The 22,703-nt window shown below is 48.7% G+C and overlaps 1 protein-coding gene across 3 annotated transcripts in view; it reads right to left on the bottom strand.

Moving 5' to 3' along the window:
* Positions 1–21,403, bottom strand: part of cdin1 (CDAN1 interacting nuclease 1) — a 190,441-nt gene extending 169,038 nt beyond the window's left edge. Inside the window, exon 1 of one of the 3 annotated variants that reach the window (XM_072484584.1) lies at positions 21,179–21,403. In XM_072484584.1, coding sequence (XP_072340685.1) covers positions 21,179–21,279 — 101 coding nt within the window. In that variant the 5' untranslated portion in view covers positions 21,280–21,403. The remainder of the gene's footprint in view (positions 1–21,178) is intronic. The other 2 variants (XM_072484593.1, XM_072484600.1) reach the window with 2 other exon arrangements.
* Between the last annotated feature and the right edge of the window lie 1,300 nt (positions 21,404–22,703).

Raw genomic sequence — 22,703 nt, 5'->3', positions numbered from 1 at the left:
ATGCTGCCCTTGATATGTCAGTATCAATCTCCATCTTGAATATACTCAATGACTTAGCACCACAGTTCTCAAGTGGAAAATTCTAAAAATTCACAACCTTTTAAAGTGAAGAAATGGATCCTAATTGCATTCTGAATTGGCCAACCCCTTATTCTGAGATTGTGACCCTGAGCTCTAAACTCCCAGCTAGGCAAAACAACCTCCCAGCATCTAACCTTCCAAGCCCATTAAAAACTTTCTATTTCAATATGATCACCTGTCTCTTCTAAATGCTAGAGAATATAAGAACAACCAAATCAATTTCTCCACATAGGATAATCCTCTCATCCCAGGGTTAGTTTAGTCAATCTTTGCTGCACTTCCCCCAAGACAACCATGTCCTTTATACACTACTCCAGGTGTGAACTCACTAAGGCCCTGCATAATTGCAGTAAGTCTTCTTTACTCCTGCACTCCAACCTCTCTGCAATAAATACAGACATATCATTTGTTTCCCCGATTGCTTGCTGTATTTGCATGTTAACTTTCTGTCATACATGCCCAAGGCATTCACACTCCTCCAAATACCAACATTCCCCAGAATCCTTAGGGCACAAGGAGGCCAAAGTTTCTCACCTTTTTAAAAAAAATTCTTTCTGCTTTTCTATTTTTCCTCCGAAAGGTGATAACTTCACACTTCGCCATTTTATATTTGATATGCCATACTCTTCCCCACTCACTTAACCCATCAATATCCCCTTGAAGCCTCATTGCATCTTCCTTACAGCTTAAATTTGCACTGTCCACACACTTGGATAGATTACACCACGCATTTTCAAAGTGGGGGTCATGACCCGCGGGCGGGTGCGGGAGAGGGAGAGTCGCGGAGCCGTCCGTCGCGGCGCTCCCGATTGCACAAATTCTCGTGCAACAGCCGAAGCAGCCGGCTTTTAACAATACTGGCTGCGAGCGGCTTTCAAAATGACAGCTGCGACCATAAAGAAAATGCATGCACACGCGTGCCGCTCATCGGTGCACATGTGCAGAACCACGTTCCTAACATGTATTCTACCAACTAAACACTTTGATATGCATTGTGGGTGTTTATGCCTTGTAACTGCTTGTTGGGTAGGTTTTTCCTGTAAACGCCTTGAACTGACAAGACAAGATTGTGGGATGCAAACTCATTACGCTGGATTTTATCAGGCAGCTGGAGGTAGGCTGGGGAAAGGTGGCACATATAGCGATATAGGGAGGCGGGAAGGATGCACATTTGCAGGGGCGGGGTGGTGGAGGCATGCCTGAAATTTTCCCGCCACCAAGCTACCTTGCAAGAGCTAAATTGAGCAGCTTGAGCGGCTAATGAAGGGTCTCTTCCTGCTTCTGTCATTGATGAGGTGCAGCCCCGGTTCCCGCTGACTGCAAAGCGGGGTCATGCCAACTCAACTCCCCCGCCCCCCCCCAACCCCGGCGATTTCTTGCAGCACTGAAGAGTACTGGTGAGTGGAGCACCTCAGTGTAGGAAACGGGATTAAGTGCAGGAAACGGGATTAAGTGCACCCTCGGCAGGGCGTGAAATTTCAACAAAGTCCTGATAGATAGAGTGGTCTTTCCCGGCACTGCGAGCTCATCCTGGGACTGTTTCAATTTGCATTATGTAGCACCTTGCATTTTTGTACCACCTTTCATGACCTCAGGATGTTCCCAAAGTGCTTTACAACTAAGTCTGTAAGGTAGGAAACGCAGCAGTCAATACATGTATACAGGCTCCCACAAACAATGGTCAAATCATCTCTTTCAGTCATGTTGGTTGGAGATTAATGTTGGGTCGCGAAGGTCGGCCCGCGTGGGTCCCGAAGGTCGGACAGTTGAAAAATGGGTCCCCGAAAAAATAGTTTGAAAAACACTGGATTACACAGTCCTTCTCATCTATGTCATCAATATAGATTGTAAATAGCTCAGATCCAAGCACTAATCTTTCCAGTACCCCACTAAATTATAGCCTCCTAATATGAAAATTATCCATTTATACCTGCTTTGTTTTCTGTCCATTAACCAATCCTCAATTCATGGTAATATATCTCCCCCAATTGCACGAGCCCTAATTTTATATAAAATAACCTCTAATGGTACTTTATGGAATGTTATTTGAAAATCCAAATACATTACATCACTGGTTTGCACTTATCCAACCTGCATGTTACCTCAAAAAAACTCTACTGAATTCGGCACGGACAAATTCTCTTTGTATATCTGTATCGACTCTGCCCAATCATATGATAATTTTCTGAATGCCCAGCTGTCATGTCCCTAATAATTGATCAATGACTATCGATGTCAGCTTAACTAGCATCTTGTTCCAGTTTTCTCTCTCCCTGCTTTCTTGAATATCAGGGTTACATTTGCTACCTTCAAATCCAAGGGGAAGGTATCACAATCTCGGAAATTTGGGAGACCAAAATTAATGTATCCAGTATCACTGTAACCACCTGTTTTAACGGTAGCCCTGAGATCCAGGGGATTTGTCAGCTTTGCAACCCATTAATTACTCCAGGACTATTTCTTTACTAATTTCTCCAAATTTCTCAATCTCACTGGACCCTCTAGCACAAAAAAATACAGTGCAGAAAAAGCCATTCGGTCCATCGAATCTGCACTGCCGTTTGAAAGGCACCTGATCTGTCAATCCTAATCCCATGTGCCAGCACTTTTACCTATTATTCCTATGAACACCTTGGAACGTTTCATTAAAGGTGCTATATAAAGATAAGTTGTTGTTGCCCTTTTTGGCCAATGTCACATGTTGCCAACCAGGATACTAGATAGAATATATTACATACATGGAAGAGAAAGACTGGAAGACAAAGCCGAACATCCACCCTTCCGCCAATCACTGAACCACCTAATGCAAATGGGTCCTCTTCTTATCCAATATTTCTAATCAGTGTTCTACAAGTGCTCAACTGATTTTACAATACAAAATAGAGGATTCATTACACACACAATGTCACTGGAGTATTCCATTGGGCAACAGTGTGCAGTCTTGTGCTTTACAGTCTGTTTTTGTTTACATTATTTTGTAAATCAACTTCTTTGAAGCCAGAGCAGACACCAACAAACAAGTTTGAAAAGAGCATGTTCTATGTATACTCTGTCATGTGAGAGTACCTTTAAGAAATGGGTGTTTAAGAAATGTACCTTTAAGAAATGGGTGTTTATCAGTGATGTCAGTGGGCGGAGCTGGGCTTCTGTCGCATTTTACTTTCGTTTTAGGCTGTTTGCTGCAGGGTCTGTTTTAGTTTTGTTTTTCAGTGATGGAGCTGAAGCCAGACTAAACAGGTGTACTGCTGTTCTCTCTGCCATGAAAAGATTATCTCTTGATCATTTGGTGAATTCAGAATTATAAATGTTTTCAGTAGTGACTGATTTAACCTGATGTGCTTCTGTTTTTAAGTCGTATGGACGTTAAAAGGAAAGCTTAAAGGATTACTTAGTGTTGTATTCTTTGGGGGTTGTATTTGAATTGATGGTTGCTAAGATGTTCACTGTATGTTTTAAAAAGTTTAACTTGAGTTCATAGAATAAACATTATTTTGCTTTAAAAAATACTTTTCCATTTCTGCTGTACCACACCTGTAGAGGGGCCGTCTGCTCCCCATACCACAATCTATTAAAAGTTGTGGGTCAGGACTTCCGGTTGCAGCTATGCCTACGTAGGTCGCACGTTCGGCAACTCCCACCAGGAACGGACTTTTGGGCTCTTCAGAGGGGCCCCAACGGCAATTGTTCGATGGCTCCCAGTGTGGGAAGGTGACAGCAAGGTTCCCCCGACATTATATGGTTTGGACCAGGAGTGGAGCGGTCAAAAAAATGATCCTGGTGCAGCGGAAAGTGGGAGGGAGGAAAAGCAAGATGGCGGCGGGTGGAGACCAAGCATCATGGGTGCAGTGGTCGCTGGAGCAGCAGGAATTCCTTAAACGCTGCTTTGCGGAGCTGAAGACAGAAATGCTGGCGCCAATAAAGGCGGCGATTGAGAAGCTTGTGGAGACCCAGAAGGCCCAAGGGGCGGCGATCCAGGAGGAGCGGCAAAAAGCCTCGGAGAACGAGGACGAGATCTTGGGCCTGGCAGTGAAGGTGGAGGCGCAAGAGGCGCTGCACAAGAGGTGGCAGGAAAAATTTGAGGACCTGGAGAATAGGTCGAGGAGGAAGAATCTTCGGATTCTGGGTCTCCCTGAAGGAGTGGAGGGGCCCGATGCCGGGGCATATATGAGCACGATGCTCAATTCGCTGATGGGCGCGGGAGCTTTCCCGAGGCCCCTGGAGCTGGATGGGGCTCATCGCGTCCTGGCAAAGAGACCCAAAGCCAACGAGCCGCCAAGGGCTGTAGTGGTGAGGTTCCACCGCTTTATGGACAGAGAGTGTGTCCTGAGATGGGCCAAAAAAGAACGGAGCAGCAGGTGGGAGAACACGGAGATCCGTATTTACCAGGACTGGAATGCGGAGGTGGCTAAGAAGAGAGCTGGTTTTAACCGGGCTAAGGCGGTTCTCCATCGGAAGGGGGTGAAGTTCAGGATGCTGCAGCCAGCGCGATTGTGGGTCGCGTGGGGGGTGGAGAACTGGGTTGCTGCTGCATTGGCCAAAGCGGAGCTGGAAGTAGGAGAGGTGGTCGGGGCGGGGGTCCGCCGCCTGGGGGACTGGAGAGTGCGGGCACGTGGCTGGCCCAGAAAAGGAGATGGCTAGACGACAAGGGGAGGGGGGGGGGCGGGGGCGAGTAGCCCCCTGATCCGGCTGATAACTTGGAATGTGAGGGGCCTGAACGGGCCGGTCAAGAGGGCCCGGGTGTTCGCGCACTTAAAGGGACTGAAGGCAGACGTGGTTATGCTCCAGGAGACACATCTGAAGGTGGCAGATCAGGATAGGCTGAGAAAGGGATGGGTAGGGCAGGTCTTTCATTCAGGGCTGGATGCGAAGAGCAGAGGGGTTGCAATACTGGTGGGGAAGCGGGTGTCGTTCGAGGCACTGAATATTGTAGCGGATAATGGAGGTCGATATGTGATGGTGAGTGGTAGGTTGCAGGGGGTGCGGGTGGTACTGGTGAATGTATATGCCCTGAATTGGGATGATGCCGGATTTATGAAACGCATGCTGGGTCGGATTCCGGATCCGGAGGCAGGAAGCTTGATAATGGGAGGGGGGGGCTTTAACACGGTGCTGGACTTAGCACTGGACAGTGCTGGAGAGGAGCGCACACTGACTGTGGCACCACTAAATCCGGCATCATCCCAATTCGGGGCATATACATTCACCAGTACCACCCGCACCCCCTGCAACCTACCACTCACCATCACATATCGACCTCCATTATCCGCTAAAATATTCAGTGCCTCGAAGGAGGTTGAGGGGCGACCTGATAGAGGTCTACAAAATTATGAGGGGCATAGACAGAGGCTTTTCCCCGGGGTAGAGGGGTCAATTACTAGGGGGCATAGGTTTAAGGTGAGAGGGGCAAGGTTTAGAGCAGATATACGAGGCAAGTTTTTTTACGCAGAGGGTAGTGGGTGCCTGGAACTCGCTACCGGAGGAGGTGGTGGAAGCAGGGACGATAGTGACATTTAAGGGGCATCTTGACAAATACATGAATAGGATGGGAATAGAGGGATACGGACCCATGAAGTGGAAAAGATTGTAGTTTATTCGGGCAGCATGGTCGGCACGGGCTTGGAGGGCCGAAGGGCCTGTTCCTGTGCTGTACATTTCTTTGTTCTTTGACCGCTCTAGGTCCAGGAAGGGTAAGAGGCCGGCTGCGGCCAGGGTGCTCAGGGGGTTTATGGACCAGATGGGGGGAGTGGATCCATGGAGGTTTGCCAGGCCCCAGGCCAGGGAATTTTCCTTCTTTTCCCACGTCCATAGAGCCTACTCCCGGATAGATTTTTTTCATTTTGAGTAGGGAGCTAATCCCACAAGTGGAGGGAACGGAATATTCGGCCATAGCCATCTCGGACCACGCCCCGCATTGGGTGGAGCTGGAGTTGGGGGAGGAGAGGGACCAGCGCCTGCTGTGGCGCCCTGATGTGAGACTGTTGGCGGATGAGGGGGTGTATTGAAAGATACTTGGAGGCCAATGACAACGGGGAGGTGCAGGTGGGGGTAGTCTGGGAGGCGTAGAAGGCGGTGGTCACGGGAGAGCTAATCTCCATTAGGGCCCACAGGGAGAAGAGAGAGAGGAGGGAGAGGGAGAGGTTGGTGGGGGAGATTTTAAGGGTGGACAGGAGTTATGCAGAGGCCCCCGAGGAGGGGCTACTTAGGGAGCGACAGAACCTCCAGACGGAATTCGACCTGATGACCACGGGGAAAGCAGAGGCACAGTGGAGGAAAGTGCAAGGCGCGGTTTATGAGTATGGGGAGAAGGCGAGTCGGATGCTGGCACATCAGCTTTGCATACAATGCGGAGTGCGTTGAGAATAAACAAGGTATTTAGGGACTTCTATGGGGATCTGTACAGGTCTGAGCCCCCAGCGGGGAGGAGTGGGTGCGACGATTCCTAGATCAGCTGAGGTTCCAGAGGGTGGAGGAGGAGCTGGTTAAAGGATTGGGGAACATGCAGGCGGGGAAGACCCCGGGGCCGGATGGGTTCCCGGTTGAATTTTATAGGAAATACGTGGACCTGCTGGGCCCGTTGCTAGTGAGGACTTTTAATAAGGCGAGGGAGGAGGGGACCTTGCCCCCGACAATGTCCAGGGTGCTGATTGCTTTGATCTTGAAGCGGGACAAGGATCCATTGCAATGTGGGTCATATAGACCGATCTCGCTCCTCAATATTGACGCTAAGTTGCTGGCGAAGGTGCTGGCTACGAATTGAGGATTGTGTCCCGGGGGTGATTCATGAGGACCAGACGGGATTTGTGAAGGGTAGGCAGCTAAATACAAATGTGATAAATACTCAATGTGATTATGATGGCCTCGGTGGAGGGGGAAGCGGAGGTAGTGGCAGCTATGGATGCGGAGAAGGCCTTTGATCGGGTGGAGTGGGAGTATCTTTGGAAAGTGTTGCGGAGGCTTGGGTTCGGGGAGGGGTTCATCAGTTGGGTCAGACTGCTATATAGAGCCCCGGTGGAGAGTGTGGCTACGAACCGGCGGAGGTCAGAGTACTTTCGGCTGTAACGGGGGACGAGGCCCTTATCCCCCTTGTTGTTTGCACTGGCAATTGTGCCACTGGCCATGGCACTGAGGGAGTCCAGGAAATGGAGGGGATTGGTTCGGGGATGGGGGGAGAAGTGGACACCGGGTGTCGTTGTATGCCGATGACCTGTTGTTGTTTGTTGCGGATCCAGTGGAGGGGATGGCGGAGGTCATGCGGATACTTAGGGAGTTTGGGGACTTTTCGGGGTATAAATTCAACGTAGGGAAGAGTGGTGCACTCAGGGGACCAGGGAAGGGGGATAGACGAGTTACCGCTGAAGAGGGCGGAAAGGAGCTTTTGGTACCTGGGGATCCAAGTAGCTAGGAGTTGGGGGGCCCTGCACAAGCTTAATTTGACGTGGTTGGTGGAGCAGATGGAGGAGGATTTTAAAAGATGGGATATGCCGCCACTCTCACTGGCGGGTAGGGTGCAGTCGGTAAAAATGATGGTCCTTTCGAGGTTTCTCTTTGTGTTCCAGTGCCTTCCCATTTTGATCACCAAGGCCTTTTCAAACGGGTAAGCAGGAGCATCATGGGATTTGTGTGGGCGAATAAGACCCCGAGGGTGAAGTGTGTGTTTCTGGAGCATAGCTGGGACAGGGGGGGCTGCCGCTGCCGAATTTGTGTGGCTATTATTGGCAGCCAATGTGGCGATGATCCGTAAGTGGGTAACGGAGGGAGAGGGGGCGCCGTGGAAGAGGTTAGAGATGGCGTCCTGTGTGGGCACGAGCCTGAGGGCGCTGGTGACGGCACCGCTGCCGCTCTCGATGACAAGGTACACCACGAGTCCGGTGGTGGCAGCGACGCTGAAGATCTGGGAGCAGTGGAGGCGACACAGGGGCGTGGTGGGGGCCTGTGTTTGGTCCCCGATTCGGGAGAACCATCGGTTCGTCCTGGGAAGGATGGATGGGGGGTTTCGGAGCTGGCATCGGGCAGGGATTAGAAGAATGGGGGACCTGTTCATTGATGGGACGTTTGCGAGCCTAGGGGTGCTAGAGGAGAAGTTTGGGCTATCCCCGGGAAACGCTTTCAGGTACATGCAAGTGAGGGCATTTGTGAGGCGGCAGGTGAGGGAATTCCCGCTGCTTCCAGCACGTGGGATTCAGGACAGGGTGATTTCGGGTGTATGGGTTGGAGAAGGCAAGGTTTTGGCGATCTATCAGGAGCTGCAGGAAGAGGAGGCCTCGGTGGAGGAGTTAAAGGGCAAGTGGGAGGAGGAGCTTGGGGAGGAGCTAGATGAGGATCTGTGGGCTGATGCCCCGAGTAGGGTTAATTCTTCCTCCTCTTGCGCGAGGCTCAGCCTAATACAGTTCAAAGTTACTCACAGAGCGCATATGACACGGGCGAGGTTGAGTAGATTCTGTGGAGTGGAGGACAGATGTGGGAGGTGTCATGATATCCAGATCAGCATATCATGGTGCAATCACACACACACTGATGGATAGGCAGTTGGACCAACCAGCACACACATAACATCACAGCCAATCACCTAGGCTCTATGCAGGACCGCGTGGCGCAACAAACGGCATGACGTCACGGCGTGCGGCAACTGTGGCTCCGCCCACTTAACGCGGCAATGTCCGGCCTAAGCGCGACAATGCCTACGATGTGGCAGGATGAGCCACTATTCTGCCTGCCGTCGAGCAGCTCAACCTGCCAACTCCCAACAATTCCGCCAACCTCGCAGGGACGTGCGGGCGATTCAGCCCACCTACACTGAGTCATATCCAGATAGTATGCAGACCAGCGATACCGAAGACAGGGAGCCCTTCCGCGTTGCGGTAATCCACAAGAACCGAATGTCCCCAAGTCGGAACCACCAGCCACTGCCAGTGCACAGATTGATCCGGGTGATGAGTGATGTGCCACCCTAACGGTCAACCCGAATTGTCCCCCACCTGAGAGACTTGACATTGAGCCTGTTAGCACATTGGACTCACTGAATTGTTTTACAGTACTGTTAACAAGTTTTTTTTCTTGTCGGTCATTGTTCCAGAGTTTTCTCTCGTCGTTTGTATTTATTCTGTTATTGGTACAACCTTGTTGTTCTGTTGCACCTGACACCTTCCTCTGTATATAGTTTAGCCTCATGTACATGTTGTAAATATTGCACACACATACTCAGATGCACTCAGTACACATTTCTATTTATTATCATGTAGGCACATATCCTTTGTGAAAAGGGGGGGGGGGCGTGTCATGATATTCAGATCAGCATATCATGGTGCAATCACACACACACTGATGGACAGGCAGTTGGATCAACCAGCACACACATAACATCGCAGCCAATCACCAGTGAGAGCATACGCACTATAAAACAGGGAACACCACAGTTCCCACTGATTCTACCAGGAGATAGCTCAGAGCACAGAGCTCACAGCGCGCCACTCAGACATGGACCATGTGCTGAGTGCCTCACTAAGATAGTGATAGGGCTGGGTCCACAGGTTAGCTGGTGAAGCACGAACCCAAGCCAGTAGTTAGTTGTTACCGTCGATTAGACAATAAAACAGAGTTTGTACCATCTACAGCCGTGTTGGATCATTTGTGCATCAGAACACCCAACACGACAGGAGGTGCTCGGGAAGCCCGGCAAATCACGTCCATATGTTCTGGTCGTGCCCGGCACTGGATGGGTTTTGCGAGGACGATGTCCAAGGTGGTGAATGCCCAGGTCAAGCCGTGCTGGGGATTAGCAGTATTTGGGGTATCGGACGAGCCGGTAGTGCAGGAGGCGAAAGAGGCCGGTGTTCTGGCCTTTGCGTCCCTGGTAGCCCGGCGGAGGATTTTGTTACTGTGGAAGGATGCGATTAGCAGTATTTTGGGTATCGGACGAGCCGGGAATGCAGGAGGCGAAAGAGGCCAGTATTCTGGCCTTTGCGTCCCTGGTAGCCCGGCGGAGGATTTTGTTACTATGGAAGGATGCGAAGCCCCCTAGTGTGGTAGCTTGGATCAATGACATGGCAGGGTTCATCAAGCTGGAGAGGATAAAGTTTGTCTTGCAAGGGTCTGTGCAAGGGTTTCTCAGGTGGTGGCAACCGTTCCTAGACTATCCCACAAAGCGTTAGGAGGAGGTCAGCAGCAGCAGTCCAGGGCAGGAGGGGTTCTCTTTGGGGGGTGTTTGGGTTAAGGTGGGGTTTTTTCCCTATGTGCCTTTTACTGTTATATGGGGGGTTACTGTATATGGGGGAAATCCAATGTATAATTTCTACTTGTGTTCTTGTTGATTTCTTTTTATTGGGGGGGGGGTTGTTGAAAATTTGTTGAAAAATTTGAATAAATATATATATTTTTTTTTTTAAAGTTGTGCGTCAGGTGAACTCCATGATATACTTTGGGGTTCTCTAAACCCTGGCCCATAACACCTCACTCAACACCAAAAGAAACTTCCAAGTTCAGCTATTTTCACAACATTGCAGTGCAAGATAATTGCACCTGAGAAAACCTTTTCATCATATTGATATTCTGCAACATCAGCAAATGGCGCTTTCTATTTTTCAATGAAAACATCACTGATGGCAATTAGTGGGCAGCAGGGAAAACATTTTGCAATTAGTGCCTCTTCCGCCAGTTTTTTTCCCTAAAATCTAAGGATGCAATTTACATAGGAAGTAGGATAACCTAAATATCAACCATTAGTCTTGAATTAGTCTATCAACAGTAGAGAAATCTCAACTTTGGTTTAAAACCAAGTTCGAAACAAGTCAAACCACAAAGTTAAAAACATTTTTTCAGGTTGATATTCAACCACTTAAAAGAGAAATTCCAGAGAAATAATGAATGCAGCATTTCTACAAGCTCCTTTTAATAAATTCAGCAATATGTTAAAAAACAATAATTAAAACATTGGCTGATTAAGTATCAAGAGGGAATGCAATGTCCAAATCTCCACAGTCCTATAAAATTACTAACTGCTGTCCCCCAAGCTGTTAATGGGCTGCTGCTGTATTGTCCATCATTCAATGATCACAGTTGACTGAAAATGATCTTTTCAGGAGACCCTTACAGGGGATACGCAATGAGTGCGCCATATCTGTCCAAACAATGCTACATAGCATCTTGAGTGGAAAAAGTGAATTAGGGATCAATTAGAAGTGGGAGGAGTTTGCTTAGAAGCAATCTACAAAGAAAATATTGGCAGAGATGCCACACACATGCACACAAAGGGGAAAAGAATAGAAATTAAACATGTGGGGGCCAGTTTCACTTTACTGGTGCAGTAAATTGAACTCAGTGCAGGCGGCCAACATTTTGAACTGGAGACTAAAACAGATGGGTAAATACTTAGCACAAAAAAAACTGAAATAATTATTGAAATGTAACAAATTTTTAGAACTTAAACAATTAAACCAAAATGAAAAGCTATTATTAATACCAGAGGGATACTTACTAAATCCTGAAATTCTCCTCCTTTCTTTTCAGCTTTAAATAAATTAATTCTACTCATTTGGTCAGATTTTGCCTGGATACGACAGCCAATTGTTATGAGAGTAAGTACTGATCAGTTAAGTGATCCAATTGGGGAAAAGGCTGCTCAGTAGTCATGGAGTAGATCATAAGATCACAGAAAGAGTAGACCATTCAGCCCATCAAGACCACTCCACCAATCAATAAGACCATTGTTGATCAGATTGTGGTCTTAATTCCACTTTCCTGCCAGTCCCCATGACCCTCAACTCCCTTGTAGATTAGAAATCTATTTAACTCAGCCTTGAATATATTCAATTACCCTGCCACTGTTGCCCTCTGTGCAAGAGAATTCCAAAGACTAAGTACCCTCGGAGAAGAAATTCCTCATCATCTTAGCTTTCAGCTTCTCCCAGTTTACTTTGGGTCGCCACAATGTTGGTTGATCGCCCTTCTCCAATTCCAAACGTCAGTCACCCATTTCTCTTCCAATCTTACTGCGTTTAAATCTTTCCACCTGACCTTTTCTCCTCTTCTTCTCGGCAGCCCCATCTCTATCACCTGCGTCACCACATTTCCTCGCTCTCCGCAACAGGTGACCACAATCATTTCAATCTCTTCTCGACAATTTTCTTCAATTCTCCCATAATCTGCACTGATTCCTTAATGTGCTGGTTCCTGATTTTGCCCGTTCTCATTACTCTGCACATCCAGCTCAGCATTTGCAGCTCATTAGTGCCCAGTCATTGTTCCTCCCTCCTTGATGTTGCCCAGGGTTCTGCAATATATAACAAGGCAGATCTCAACTATCCATCAGTTTCCGCGATACTTTTCTATCACATAACACAGCACTGCCTTTCTTCCAATTACTCCAACCAGAACTAATCCATTGCTTAACTTCCATACATTCATCTTCAGCCACCATTGACCCCCAGGTACTTCAAACCACTCACTTTCTCCCAAGTCCAGACTTAGAATCTTTACACCTTCACTTTGATCCACTTCCCCCAGCTCAAACTGACAGTCCATTAAGTGGGTCTTTGGTCTACTGATCGTCTTCCAGTGCTTTCTCCAGATATTCCATCATGTCCGCCACATAGAACTGTACAGCACAGTACTGGCCCTTCGGCCCACGATGTTGTGCCGAACTAGTCTGAAACTAAGATCAAATCAACCTACTCCCAATCATTCTAGTGCACTCCATATGCCTATCCAATAACCGCTTGAAAGTTCCGAAAGTGTCCGACTCCACTACCATAGCTGGGAGTGCGTTCCATGCCCCAACCACTCTCCGAGTAAAGAACCTACCTCTGACATCCCTCCTATATCTTCCACTATGAACCTTATAGTTATGCCCCCTTGTAACAGCTACATCCACCCAAGGAAAAAGTCGCTGAACGTCCACTCTATCTATCCCTCTCATCATCTTAAACACCTCAATTAAGTCACCTCTCATTCTCCTTTGTTCCAATGTGAAAAGCCCTAGCTCCCTCAACCTTTCCTCATAAGACCTACCCTCCAATCCAGGCAGTATCCTGGTAAATCTCCTTTGCACCCTTTCCAATGTTTCCACATCCTTCCTATAATGAGGTGACTAGAACTGCACACAATACTCCAAATGTAGTCTAACCAATGTCTTGTACAGTTGCAGCATAACGTCACGACTCTTAAACTCAATCCCCCGGTTAATAAATGCGAATACACTATAGGCTTTCTTCACGGCTCTATCCACTTGGGTGGCAACTTTCAGATATCTATGGACGTGAACTCCCAAGATCTCTCTGCTCCTCCACATTCTTCAGAACCCTGCCGTTAACCCTGTAATCCACATTCAAATTTGTCCTACCAAAATGAATCGCCTCACATTTATCAGGGTTAAACTCCATCTGCCACTTTTCAGCCCAGCTCTGCATCATATCAATGTCTCTTTGCAGCCTACAACAGCCCTCCACATTATCCACTACTCCACCAATCTTGGTGTCATCAGCAAATTTACTAACCCAACCTTCAACTCCATCATCCAAGTCATTGATAAAAATCACAAATATCAGAGGACCCAGCACTGATCCCTGTGGCACACCGCTGGTGACTGGGCTCCAGGATGAAAATTTACCATCTACCACCACCCTCCGTCTTCTATGTGATAGCCAGCTACTGATCCAATCGGCCAAATTTCCCTCTATGCCATGCCTCCTTACTTTCTGCATGAGCCGACCATGGGGCACCTTATCAAACGCCGTACTAAAATCCATGTATACAACATCAACTGCTCTACCTTCATCTATGTACTTAGTTACCTCCTCAAAGAATACAATCAAACTTGTGAGGCAAGACTTACCCCTCACAAATCCGTGCTGACTATCCTGGATTAAGCTGTAGCAACATTGACCATGACACTTCCTGGCTCACTTGCTCAGTTAGAATATCAAGACAATCAGGAAGAGGAAAGGGCACAGTGCTGATCCTTGGTGCAATCCAACTTTGGCTTTGAAACTGATTCCCTCCCCACGTTACTTCTTATTCTCTTCTTGCACTCCTTTTTAAAAAATAAATTTAGAGTACCCAATTATTTTTTCCAATTAAGGGGCAATTTAGCGTGGCCAATCCACCTACCCTGCACATCTTTGGGTTGTGGGGGTGAAACCCACGCAGACACGGGGAGAATGTGCAAACTCCACACGGACAGTGACCCAGGGTCGAGATTCGAACCCGGGTCCTCAGCGCCGTAGGCAGCAATGCTAACCACTGTGCCACCTTGCTGCCCCCTTCTTGCACTCCTTGTACATATCCTGTAAGTCAGACATACTTCTCGGGGCAATTGGGGAGATGGTGGAATAGTGGTAATGATACGGGACTAGCAATCCAGGTGCTCTGGGGACAAGAGTTTAAATCCCACCATGGCAGTTGGTGGAACTTGAATTCAATTATAAAATCTGGAATATAAAGTTGGTGAGCATGAAACTGTCAAAATAAACCCATCCGGTTCACTAATATCCTTTAGGGAGGGAAATCTGCCATCCTTACTCAGCCTGGCCTACTTGCGATTCCAGATCCATAATAATGAACTGCTCTCTGAAATGGTCTACTAAGTCGCTCTCTTCAAGGGAAATTAGGGATGGGCAACAAATGCTGGCCTTGGCAGTGTCTCTCATATCCCATGAAAGGCGAAATGTAAAATAATTCCTGCTCATCTCCATTTTAAAAGCGAGACAGCTTATTTTTAAACTGCCCCTTGTTCTAATCTCTCCCACAAGGGGAAACTTCCTCTCAGCATCTACTGTGTGAAGCATTCCTCGGACTCTTATGCATTTCTGTTGAGTTCGTGGAAGCGACCAAACAGGAGCTTAAGGAAACAAAAGGTTTATTAACGGGGAACCATTGCAAAGACGATTACGGATGGGTAATGAACGCTGGCCTAGCCAGTGAAGCCCATATCTCTTGAATGAAAAAAAAGTCAAGAGCCTACGACCATTCCCCAACAATCAGGGGTGGGCACATCCAACAGCAAGGAGCCGTCAAAACCAGCCAACACAACCCCAACTCCTCCGCCAATAAACCAGTCACCAACAACCCGCAACATCCCACAGGAGGCAGCAGCCCACAACTGATCAACAACCTCTACTCTACAAGGGTGAGTGCCAAACCTCAGTTCCCTTTGAGGTGGATGTTGTGGGCCAGGGTTTAGAGAACCGCAAAGTGTATAATGGAGTTCACCTGACCCACAACGTTTAATAGATTGTGGTATGGGGAGCACACGGCCCACTCTACAGGTGTGGTACAGCTGAAATGGAAAAGGATTGTTTAAAGCAAAATAATGTTTATTCTATGAACTCAAGTTAATCTTTTTAAACATACAGTGAACATCTTAGCAACCATCAATTCAAATACAACCCCCAAAGAATACAACACTAAGTAATCCTTAATATCTCCCCAAACAACATCCAGAAGACAAAGAAACACCTTTTAACAGAAGCACATTAGGTTTACATTCACTACTGAGAACATTTATAATTCTGAATTTACCAAGAGATAGTCTTTTCATGGCAGAGAGATCAACAATACACCTGCTCTGTCTGGCTTCAGCTCCAACACTGAAAACGAAACTAAAACATACCCTGCAGAAAACAGCCTAAAACGAAAGTAAAAAAGCTGACAGACAGCCCAGCTCCACCCACACTCTGACATCACTGATAAACACCCATTTCTTAAAGGTACATTTCTTTAACACCCATTTCTTAAAGGTACTCTCACATGACAGTGGAGCAGATGTGCCTCTCCATATCCCAACGTAAGTTCTTTTGCACTTGTGCCCTCATTAACACTCTATAGTTCCTCTTCCACACCAAATGTATCTGCCTAGGACCCCTTTTCCTTTAGGTGCAGTTTATCTCCCTCGCTTCTTTATCCCTGGTGAATTCATCAAGCTATAACAGTCACTCTGCTTTTTTCCATGTACTTCCCTTATTACCTTCGCCCTTTCCACTCATTCAGTCACCTTTCCTGTATCGCTCTTTTCCAAATAGTTGGTCATTCTGTTCATTTGGCTGGCCCTCTGTCCAGTACTCCACATTTTATTTGATAAGTCCATCTGTCTGACAGTAGTTATTTATTGTTTCCCTTCATCAGGTACCTCTTTCATCCATGCATCCTTTTTAACTTCCCCTGGGTCAGGAGTTTCTTCCATTCATGTTTATCGCACCGTGTGTTCCACCAGTTGCTCAATCCTCCCGACATATTTCTCCATCATCTTTTACTTCTGCATTGAATTGCTAGTGTGCTAGGCTTTTCTCCAATATCTGACAGTTGTCTTGGTTTTCATTGACTACATGTCTCTTCTGCTATGTCAGCTTAACCCATCAGTTCAGTACTAAGGGAGTGCTGCACTGGAAGTGCTGTGTTTCAAATGAAAGGTGAAATAGAGATCTGCCCTCTCAAGTGGATTCAAGATATCACATGGCACTTTTTCAAAGAAAAGCAGGATGGTTCTCCTCAAACATCACCACCAAAACACATCACCTGGTCTCTCTATCCCAGTCTCTCTCTCTCTATCCCAGTCTCTCTCTCTCTATCCCAGTCTCTCTCTCTCTCTCTATCCCAGTCTCTCTCTCTCTCTCTCTCTCTATCCCAGTCTCTCTCTCTCTCTCTCTCTATCCCAGTCTCTCTCTCTCTCTCTATCCCAGTCTCTCTCTCTCTCTATCCCAGTCCCCCTCTCTCTCTATCCCATCCCCCTCTCTCTCTATCCCATCCCCCTCTCTCTCTATCCCAGTCTCTCTCTCTCTCTATCCCAGTCTCTCTCTCTCTCTATATCCCAGTCTCTCTCTCTATATATCCCAGTCTCTCTCTCGCTATCCCAGTCTCTCTCTCTCTCTCGCTATCCCAGTCTCTCTCTCTCGCTATCCCAGTCTCTCTCTCTCGCTATCCCAGTCTCTCTCTCTCGCTATCCCAGTCTCTCTCTCTCTCGCTATCCCAGTCTCTCTCTCTCTCTCTCGCTATCCCAGTCTCTCTCTCTCGCTATCCCAGTCCACTGCTCTCCCTATCGCTCTCCCAGACTCCCTCTCTCCCTCCCAGACTCCCTCTCTCCCTGTCTCACTCTCTCCCCCAGTCTCTCTCTCTCTCTCTATCCATCCCAGTCTCTCTCTCTCTCTCTATCCCAGTCTCTCTCTCTCTATCCCAGTCTCTCTCTCTCTATCCCAGTCTCTCTCTCTCTCTCTATCCCAGTCTCTCACTCTCTCTCTATCCCAGTCTCTCACTCTCTCTCTATCCCAGTCTCTCACTCTCTCTCTATCCCAGTCTCTCACTCTCTCTCTATCCCAGTCTCTCTCTCTCTCTCTATCCCAGTCTCTCTCTCTATATATCCCAGTCTCTCTCTCTCTCTATATCCCAGTCTCTCTCTCTATATATCCCAGTCTCTCTCTCTATCCCAGTCTCTCTCTCTCTCGCTATCCCAGTCTCTCTCTCTCGCTATCCCAGTCTCTCTCTCTCGCTATCCCAGTCTCTCTCTCTCTCGCTATCCCAGTCTCTCTCTCTCGCTATCCCAGTCTCTCTCTCTCTCTCTCTCTCTCTCGCTATCCCAGTCTCTCTCTCTCTCTCTCTCTCTCTCTATCCCAGTCTCTCTCTCTCGCTCTATCAGTCTCTCTCGCTCTATCAGTCTCTCTCGCTCTATCAGTCTCTCGCGCTCTATCAGTCTCTCTCTCTATCCCAGTCTCTCTCTCTATCCCAGTCTCTCTCTCTATCCCAGTCTCTCTCTCTATCCCAGTCTCTCTCTCTATCCCAGTCTCTCTCTCTATCCCAGTCTCTCTCTCTATCCCAGTCTCTCTCTCTATCCCAGTCTCTCTCTCTCTCTCTATCCCAGTCTCTCTCTCTCTCTCTCCCAGTCTCTCTCTCTCTCTCTCTCTATCCCAGTCTCTCTCTCTCTCTCTCTATCCCAGTCTCTCTCTCTCTCTATATCCCAGTCTCTCTCTCTCTCTATATCCCAGTCTCTCTCTCTCTCTCTATATCCCAGTCTCTCTCTCTCTCTATATCCCAGTCTCTCTCTCTATATATCCCAGTCTCTCTCTCTCTATATATATCCCAGTCTCTCTCTCTCGCTATCCCAGTCTCTCTCTCTCTCGCTATCCCAGTCTCTCTCTCTCGCTATCCCAGTCTCTCTCTCTCTCTCTCTCTCTCTCTCTCGCTATCCCAGTCTCTCTCTCTCTCGCTATCCCAGTCTCTCTCTCTCTCTCTCGCTATCCCAGTCTCTCTCTCTCTCTCGCTATCCCAGTCTCTCTCTATCAGTCTCTCTCTCTCTATCAGTCTCTCTCTCTCTATCAGTCTCTCTCTCTCTATCAGTCTCTCTCTCTCTATCAGTCTCTCTCTCTCTATCAGTCTCTCTCTCTCTATCAGTCTCTCTCTCTCTCTATCAGTCTCTCTCTCTCTCTATCAGTCTCTCTCTCTCTATCAGTCTCTCTCTCTCTATCCCAGTCTCTCTCTCTCTCTCTCTATCCCAGTCTCTCTCTCTCTCTCTCTATCCCAGTCTCTCTCTCTCTCTCTCTCTATCCCAGTCTCTCTCTCTCTCTCTCTATCCCAGTCTCTCTCTCTCTCTCTCTCTATCCCAGTCTCTCTCTCTCTCTCTCTCTCTCTATCCCAGTCTCTCTCTCTCTCTCTCGCTATCCCAGTCTCTCTCTCTCTCTATATCCCAGTCTCTCTCTCTCTCTATATCCCAGTCTCTCTCTCTCTCTATATCCCAGTGTCTCTCTCTATATATATCCCAGTCTCTCTCTATATATATCCCAGTCTCTCTCTCTCTATCCTAGTCTCTCTCTCTCTATCCTAGTCTCTCTCTCTCGCTATCCCAGTCTCTCTCTCCCTCTCGCTATCCCAGTCTCTCTCTCCCTCTCGCTATCCCAGTCTCTCTCTCCCTCTCGCTATCCCAGTCTCTCTCTCCCTCTCGCTATCCCAGTCTCTCTCTCGCTATCCCAGTCTCTCTCTCGCTATCCCAGTCTCTCTCTCTCTCTCGCTATCCCAGTCTCTCTCTATATCCCAGTCTCTCTCTCTATATATCCCAGTCTCTCTCTCTATATATCCCAGTCTCTCTCTCTCTATCCTAGTCTCTCTCTCTATCCTAGTCTCTCTCTCTCTCTCTCGCTATCCCAGTCTCTCTCTCCCTCTCGCTATCCCAGTCTCTCTCTCCCTCTCGCTATCCCAGTCTCTCTCTCCCTCTCGCTATCCCAGTCTCTCTCTCCCCCTCTCGCTATCCCAGTCTCTCTCTCCCCCTCTCGCTATCCCAGTCTCTCTCTCCCCCTCTCGCTATCCCAGTCTCTCTCTCCCTCTCGCTATCCCAGTCTCTCTCTCTCTCTCGCTATCCCAGTCTCTCTCTCCCTCTCGCTATCCCAGTCTCTCTCTCCCTCTCGCTATCCCAGTCTCTCTCTCCCCCTCTCGCTATCCCAGTCTCTCTCTCCCCCTCTCGCTATCCCAGTCTCTCTCTCCCTCTCGCTATCCCAGTCTCTCTCTCTCTCCCAGTCTCTCTCTCTCCCAGTCTCTCTCTCTCCCAGTCTCTCTCTCTCCCAGTCTCTGTCTCTCTCTCCCAGTCTCTGTCTCTCTCTCCCAGTCTCTGTCTCTCTCTCCCAGTCTCTGTCTCTCTCCCAGTCTCTCTCTCTCTCCCAGTCTCTCTCTCTCTCCCAGTCTCTCTCTCTCTCCCAGTCTCTCTCTCTCTCCCAGTCTCTCTCTCTCTCCCAGTCTCTCTCTCTCTCCCAGTCTCTCTCTCTCTCCCAGTCTCTCTCTCTCTCCCAGTCTCTCTCTCTCTCCCAGTCTCTCTCTCTCTCCCAGTCTCTCTCTCTCTCCCAGTCTCTCTCTCTCTCCCAGTCTCTCTCTCTCTCCCAGTCTCTCTCTCTCTCCCAGTCTCTCTCTCTCTCCCAGTCTCTCTCTCTCTCCCAGTCTCTCTCTCTCTCCCAGTCTCTCTCTCTCTATCCCAGTCTCTCTCTCTCTATCCCAGTCTCTCTCTCTCTCTATCCCAGTCTCTCTCTCTCTCTATCCCAGTCTCTCTCTCTCTCTATCCCAGTCTCTCTCTCTCTCTATCCCAGTCTCTCTCTCTCTCTATCCCAGTCTCTCTCTCTCTCTCTATCCCAGTCTCTCTCTCTCTCTCTATCCCAGTCTCTCTCTCTCTCTACCCCAGTCTCTCTCTCTCTCTACCCCAGTCTCTCTCTCTCTCTACCCCAGTCTCTCTCTCTCTCTACCCCAGCCTCTCTCTCTCTCTACCCCAGTCTCTCTCTCTCTCTATCCCAGTCTCTCTCTCTCTCTATCCCAGTCTCTCTCTATCCCAGCCTCTCTCTCTCTCTATCCCAGTCTCTCTCTCTCTCTATCCCAGTCTCTCTCTCTCTATCCCAGTCTCTCTCTCTCTATCCCAGTCTCTCTCTCTCTATCCCAGCCTCTCTCTCTCTATCCCAGCCTCTCTCTCTCTCTATCCCAGCCTCTCTCTCTCTCTACCCCAGCCTCTCTCTCTCTCTACCCCAGCCTCTCTCTCTCTCTACCCCAGTCTCTCTCTCTCTCTACCCCAGTCTCTCTCTCTCTCTACCCCAGTCTCTCTCTCTCTCTATCCCAGTCTCTCTCTCTCTCTATCCCAGTCTCTCTCTCTCTCTATCCCAGTCTCTCTCTCTCTCTATCCCAGTCTCTCTCTCTCTCTATCCCAGTCTCTCTCTCTCTCTATCCCAGTCTCTCTCTATCCCAGTCTCTCTCTCTCTCTATCTCAGTCCCTCTCTCTCTCTATCCCAGTCTCTCTCTCTCTCTCTATCCCAGTCTCTCTCTCTCTATCCCAGTCTCTCTCTCTCTCTATCCCAGTCTCTCTCTCTCTCTATCCCAGTCTCTCTCTCTCTCTATCCCAGTCTCTCTCTCTCTCTATCCCAGTCTCTCTCTCTCTCTATCCCAGTCTCTCTCTCTCTCTATCCCAGTCTCTCTCTCTCTCTATCCCAGTCTCTCTCTCTCTCTATCTCAGTCTCTCTCTCTCTCTATCTATCCCAGTCTCTCTCTCTCTATCCCAGTCTCTCTCTCTCTATCCCAGTCTCTCTCTCTCTCTATCCCAGTCTCTCTCTCTCTCTACCCCATTCTCTCTCTCTCTCTATCCCAGTCCCTCTCTCACCTTGGGAATTGCTCCTTCAGCAGTCTCAGGCCCTCTCTGTTGGGCCTCAGTGTCTCCAGGTAGCGGCTGATGTGGTTGTACTGGGCACGGCTCAGAGTCATGGCGGGGCGGCTGGAGCGGGAAAGCTCCCTCGACAGTAACCAGCTGAACGGGGAAGCGGCGGCACTGAGCCTTCCCGCCGCCACAACCGAATCTCCAGCCAGGCAACAGCAACGCCGCCGCTGATTGGATCAAACACCAGCGACCGGCTCAACGCCGAGAGAAGAGCAGCCTGATTGGTTCAAATAACAGGAAGGCGGGTACATAGATGGAGAGAGAGAGACTGGGATAGAGAGAGAGAGAGAGAGAGACTGGGATAGAGAGAGAGAGAGAGAGACTGGGATAGAGAGAGAGAGAGAGAGAGACTGGGATAGAGAGAGAGAGAGAGAGACTGGGATAGAGAGAGAGAGAGAGAGACTGGGATAGAGAGAGAGAGAGAGACTGGGATAGAGAGAGAGAGAGAGACTGGGATAGAGAGAGAGAGAGAGACTGGGATAGAGAGAGAGAGAGAGACTGGGATAGAGAGAGAGAGAGACTGGGATAGAGAGAGAGAGAGAGAGACTGGGATAGAGAGAGAGAGAGAGACTGGGATAGAGAGACTGGGATAGAGAGCGAGACTGGGATTGGGTGAGAGAGAGAGAGAGCCTGGGATTGGGAGAGAGAGAGAGAGCCTGGGATTGGGAGAGAGAGAGAGCCTGGGATAGATAGATTGGGATAGAGAGAGAGAGAGAGAGAGACTGGGATAGAGAGAGAGAGAGAGAGCCTGGGATAGATAGATTGGGATAGAGAAAGAGAGAGAGAGAGACTGGGATAGAGAGAGAGAGAGAGAGACTGGGATAGAGAGAGAGAGAGAGAGAGAGACTGGGATAGAGAGAGAGAGAGAGAGAGAGCCTGGGATAGATAGATTGGGATAGAGAGAGAGAGAGAGAGAGACTGGGATAGAGAGAGAGAGAGAGAGAGAGACTGGGATAGAGAGCGAGACTGGGATTGGGTGAGAGAGAGAGAGAGCCTGGGATTGGGAGAGAGAGAGAGAGCCTGGGATTGGGAGAGAGAGAGAGCCTGGGATAGATAAATTGGGATAGAGAGGAGACTGGGATAGAGAGAGAGAGAGAGAGAGAGAGCCTGGGATAGAGAGAGAGAGAGAGACTGGGATAGAGAGAGAGAGACTGGGATAGAGAGAGAGACTGGGATAGAGAGAGGGAGACTGGGATAGAGAGCGAGACTGGGATAGAGAGAGAGAGCGAGACTGGGATAGAGAGAGAGAGCGAGACTGGGATAGAGAGAGAGAGAGACTGGGATAGAGAGGGAGACTGGGATAGAGAGCGAGGCTGGGATAGAGAGCGAGACTGGGATAGAGAGAGAGAGAGAGAGTGGGAGAGAGAGAGACTGGGATAGAGAGAGAGAGACTGGAAAGGAGAGAGAGAGACTGGAATAGAAAGAGAGAGAGAGAGAGACTGGAATAGAGAGAGAGACTGGGATACGGAGA

Source organism: Scyliorhinus torazame, chromosome 2 (genome assembly GCF_047496885.1).
Source record: "Scyliorhinus torazame isolate Kashiwa2021f chromosome 2, sScyTor2.1, whole genome shotgun sequence".
NCBI lineage: Eukaryota > Metazoa > Chordata > Chondrichthyes > Carcharhiniformes > Scyliorhinidae > Scyliorhinus > Scyliorhinus torazame.
This window is presented reverse-complemented; position numbering and strand designations above follow the sequence as displayed.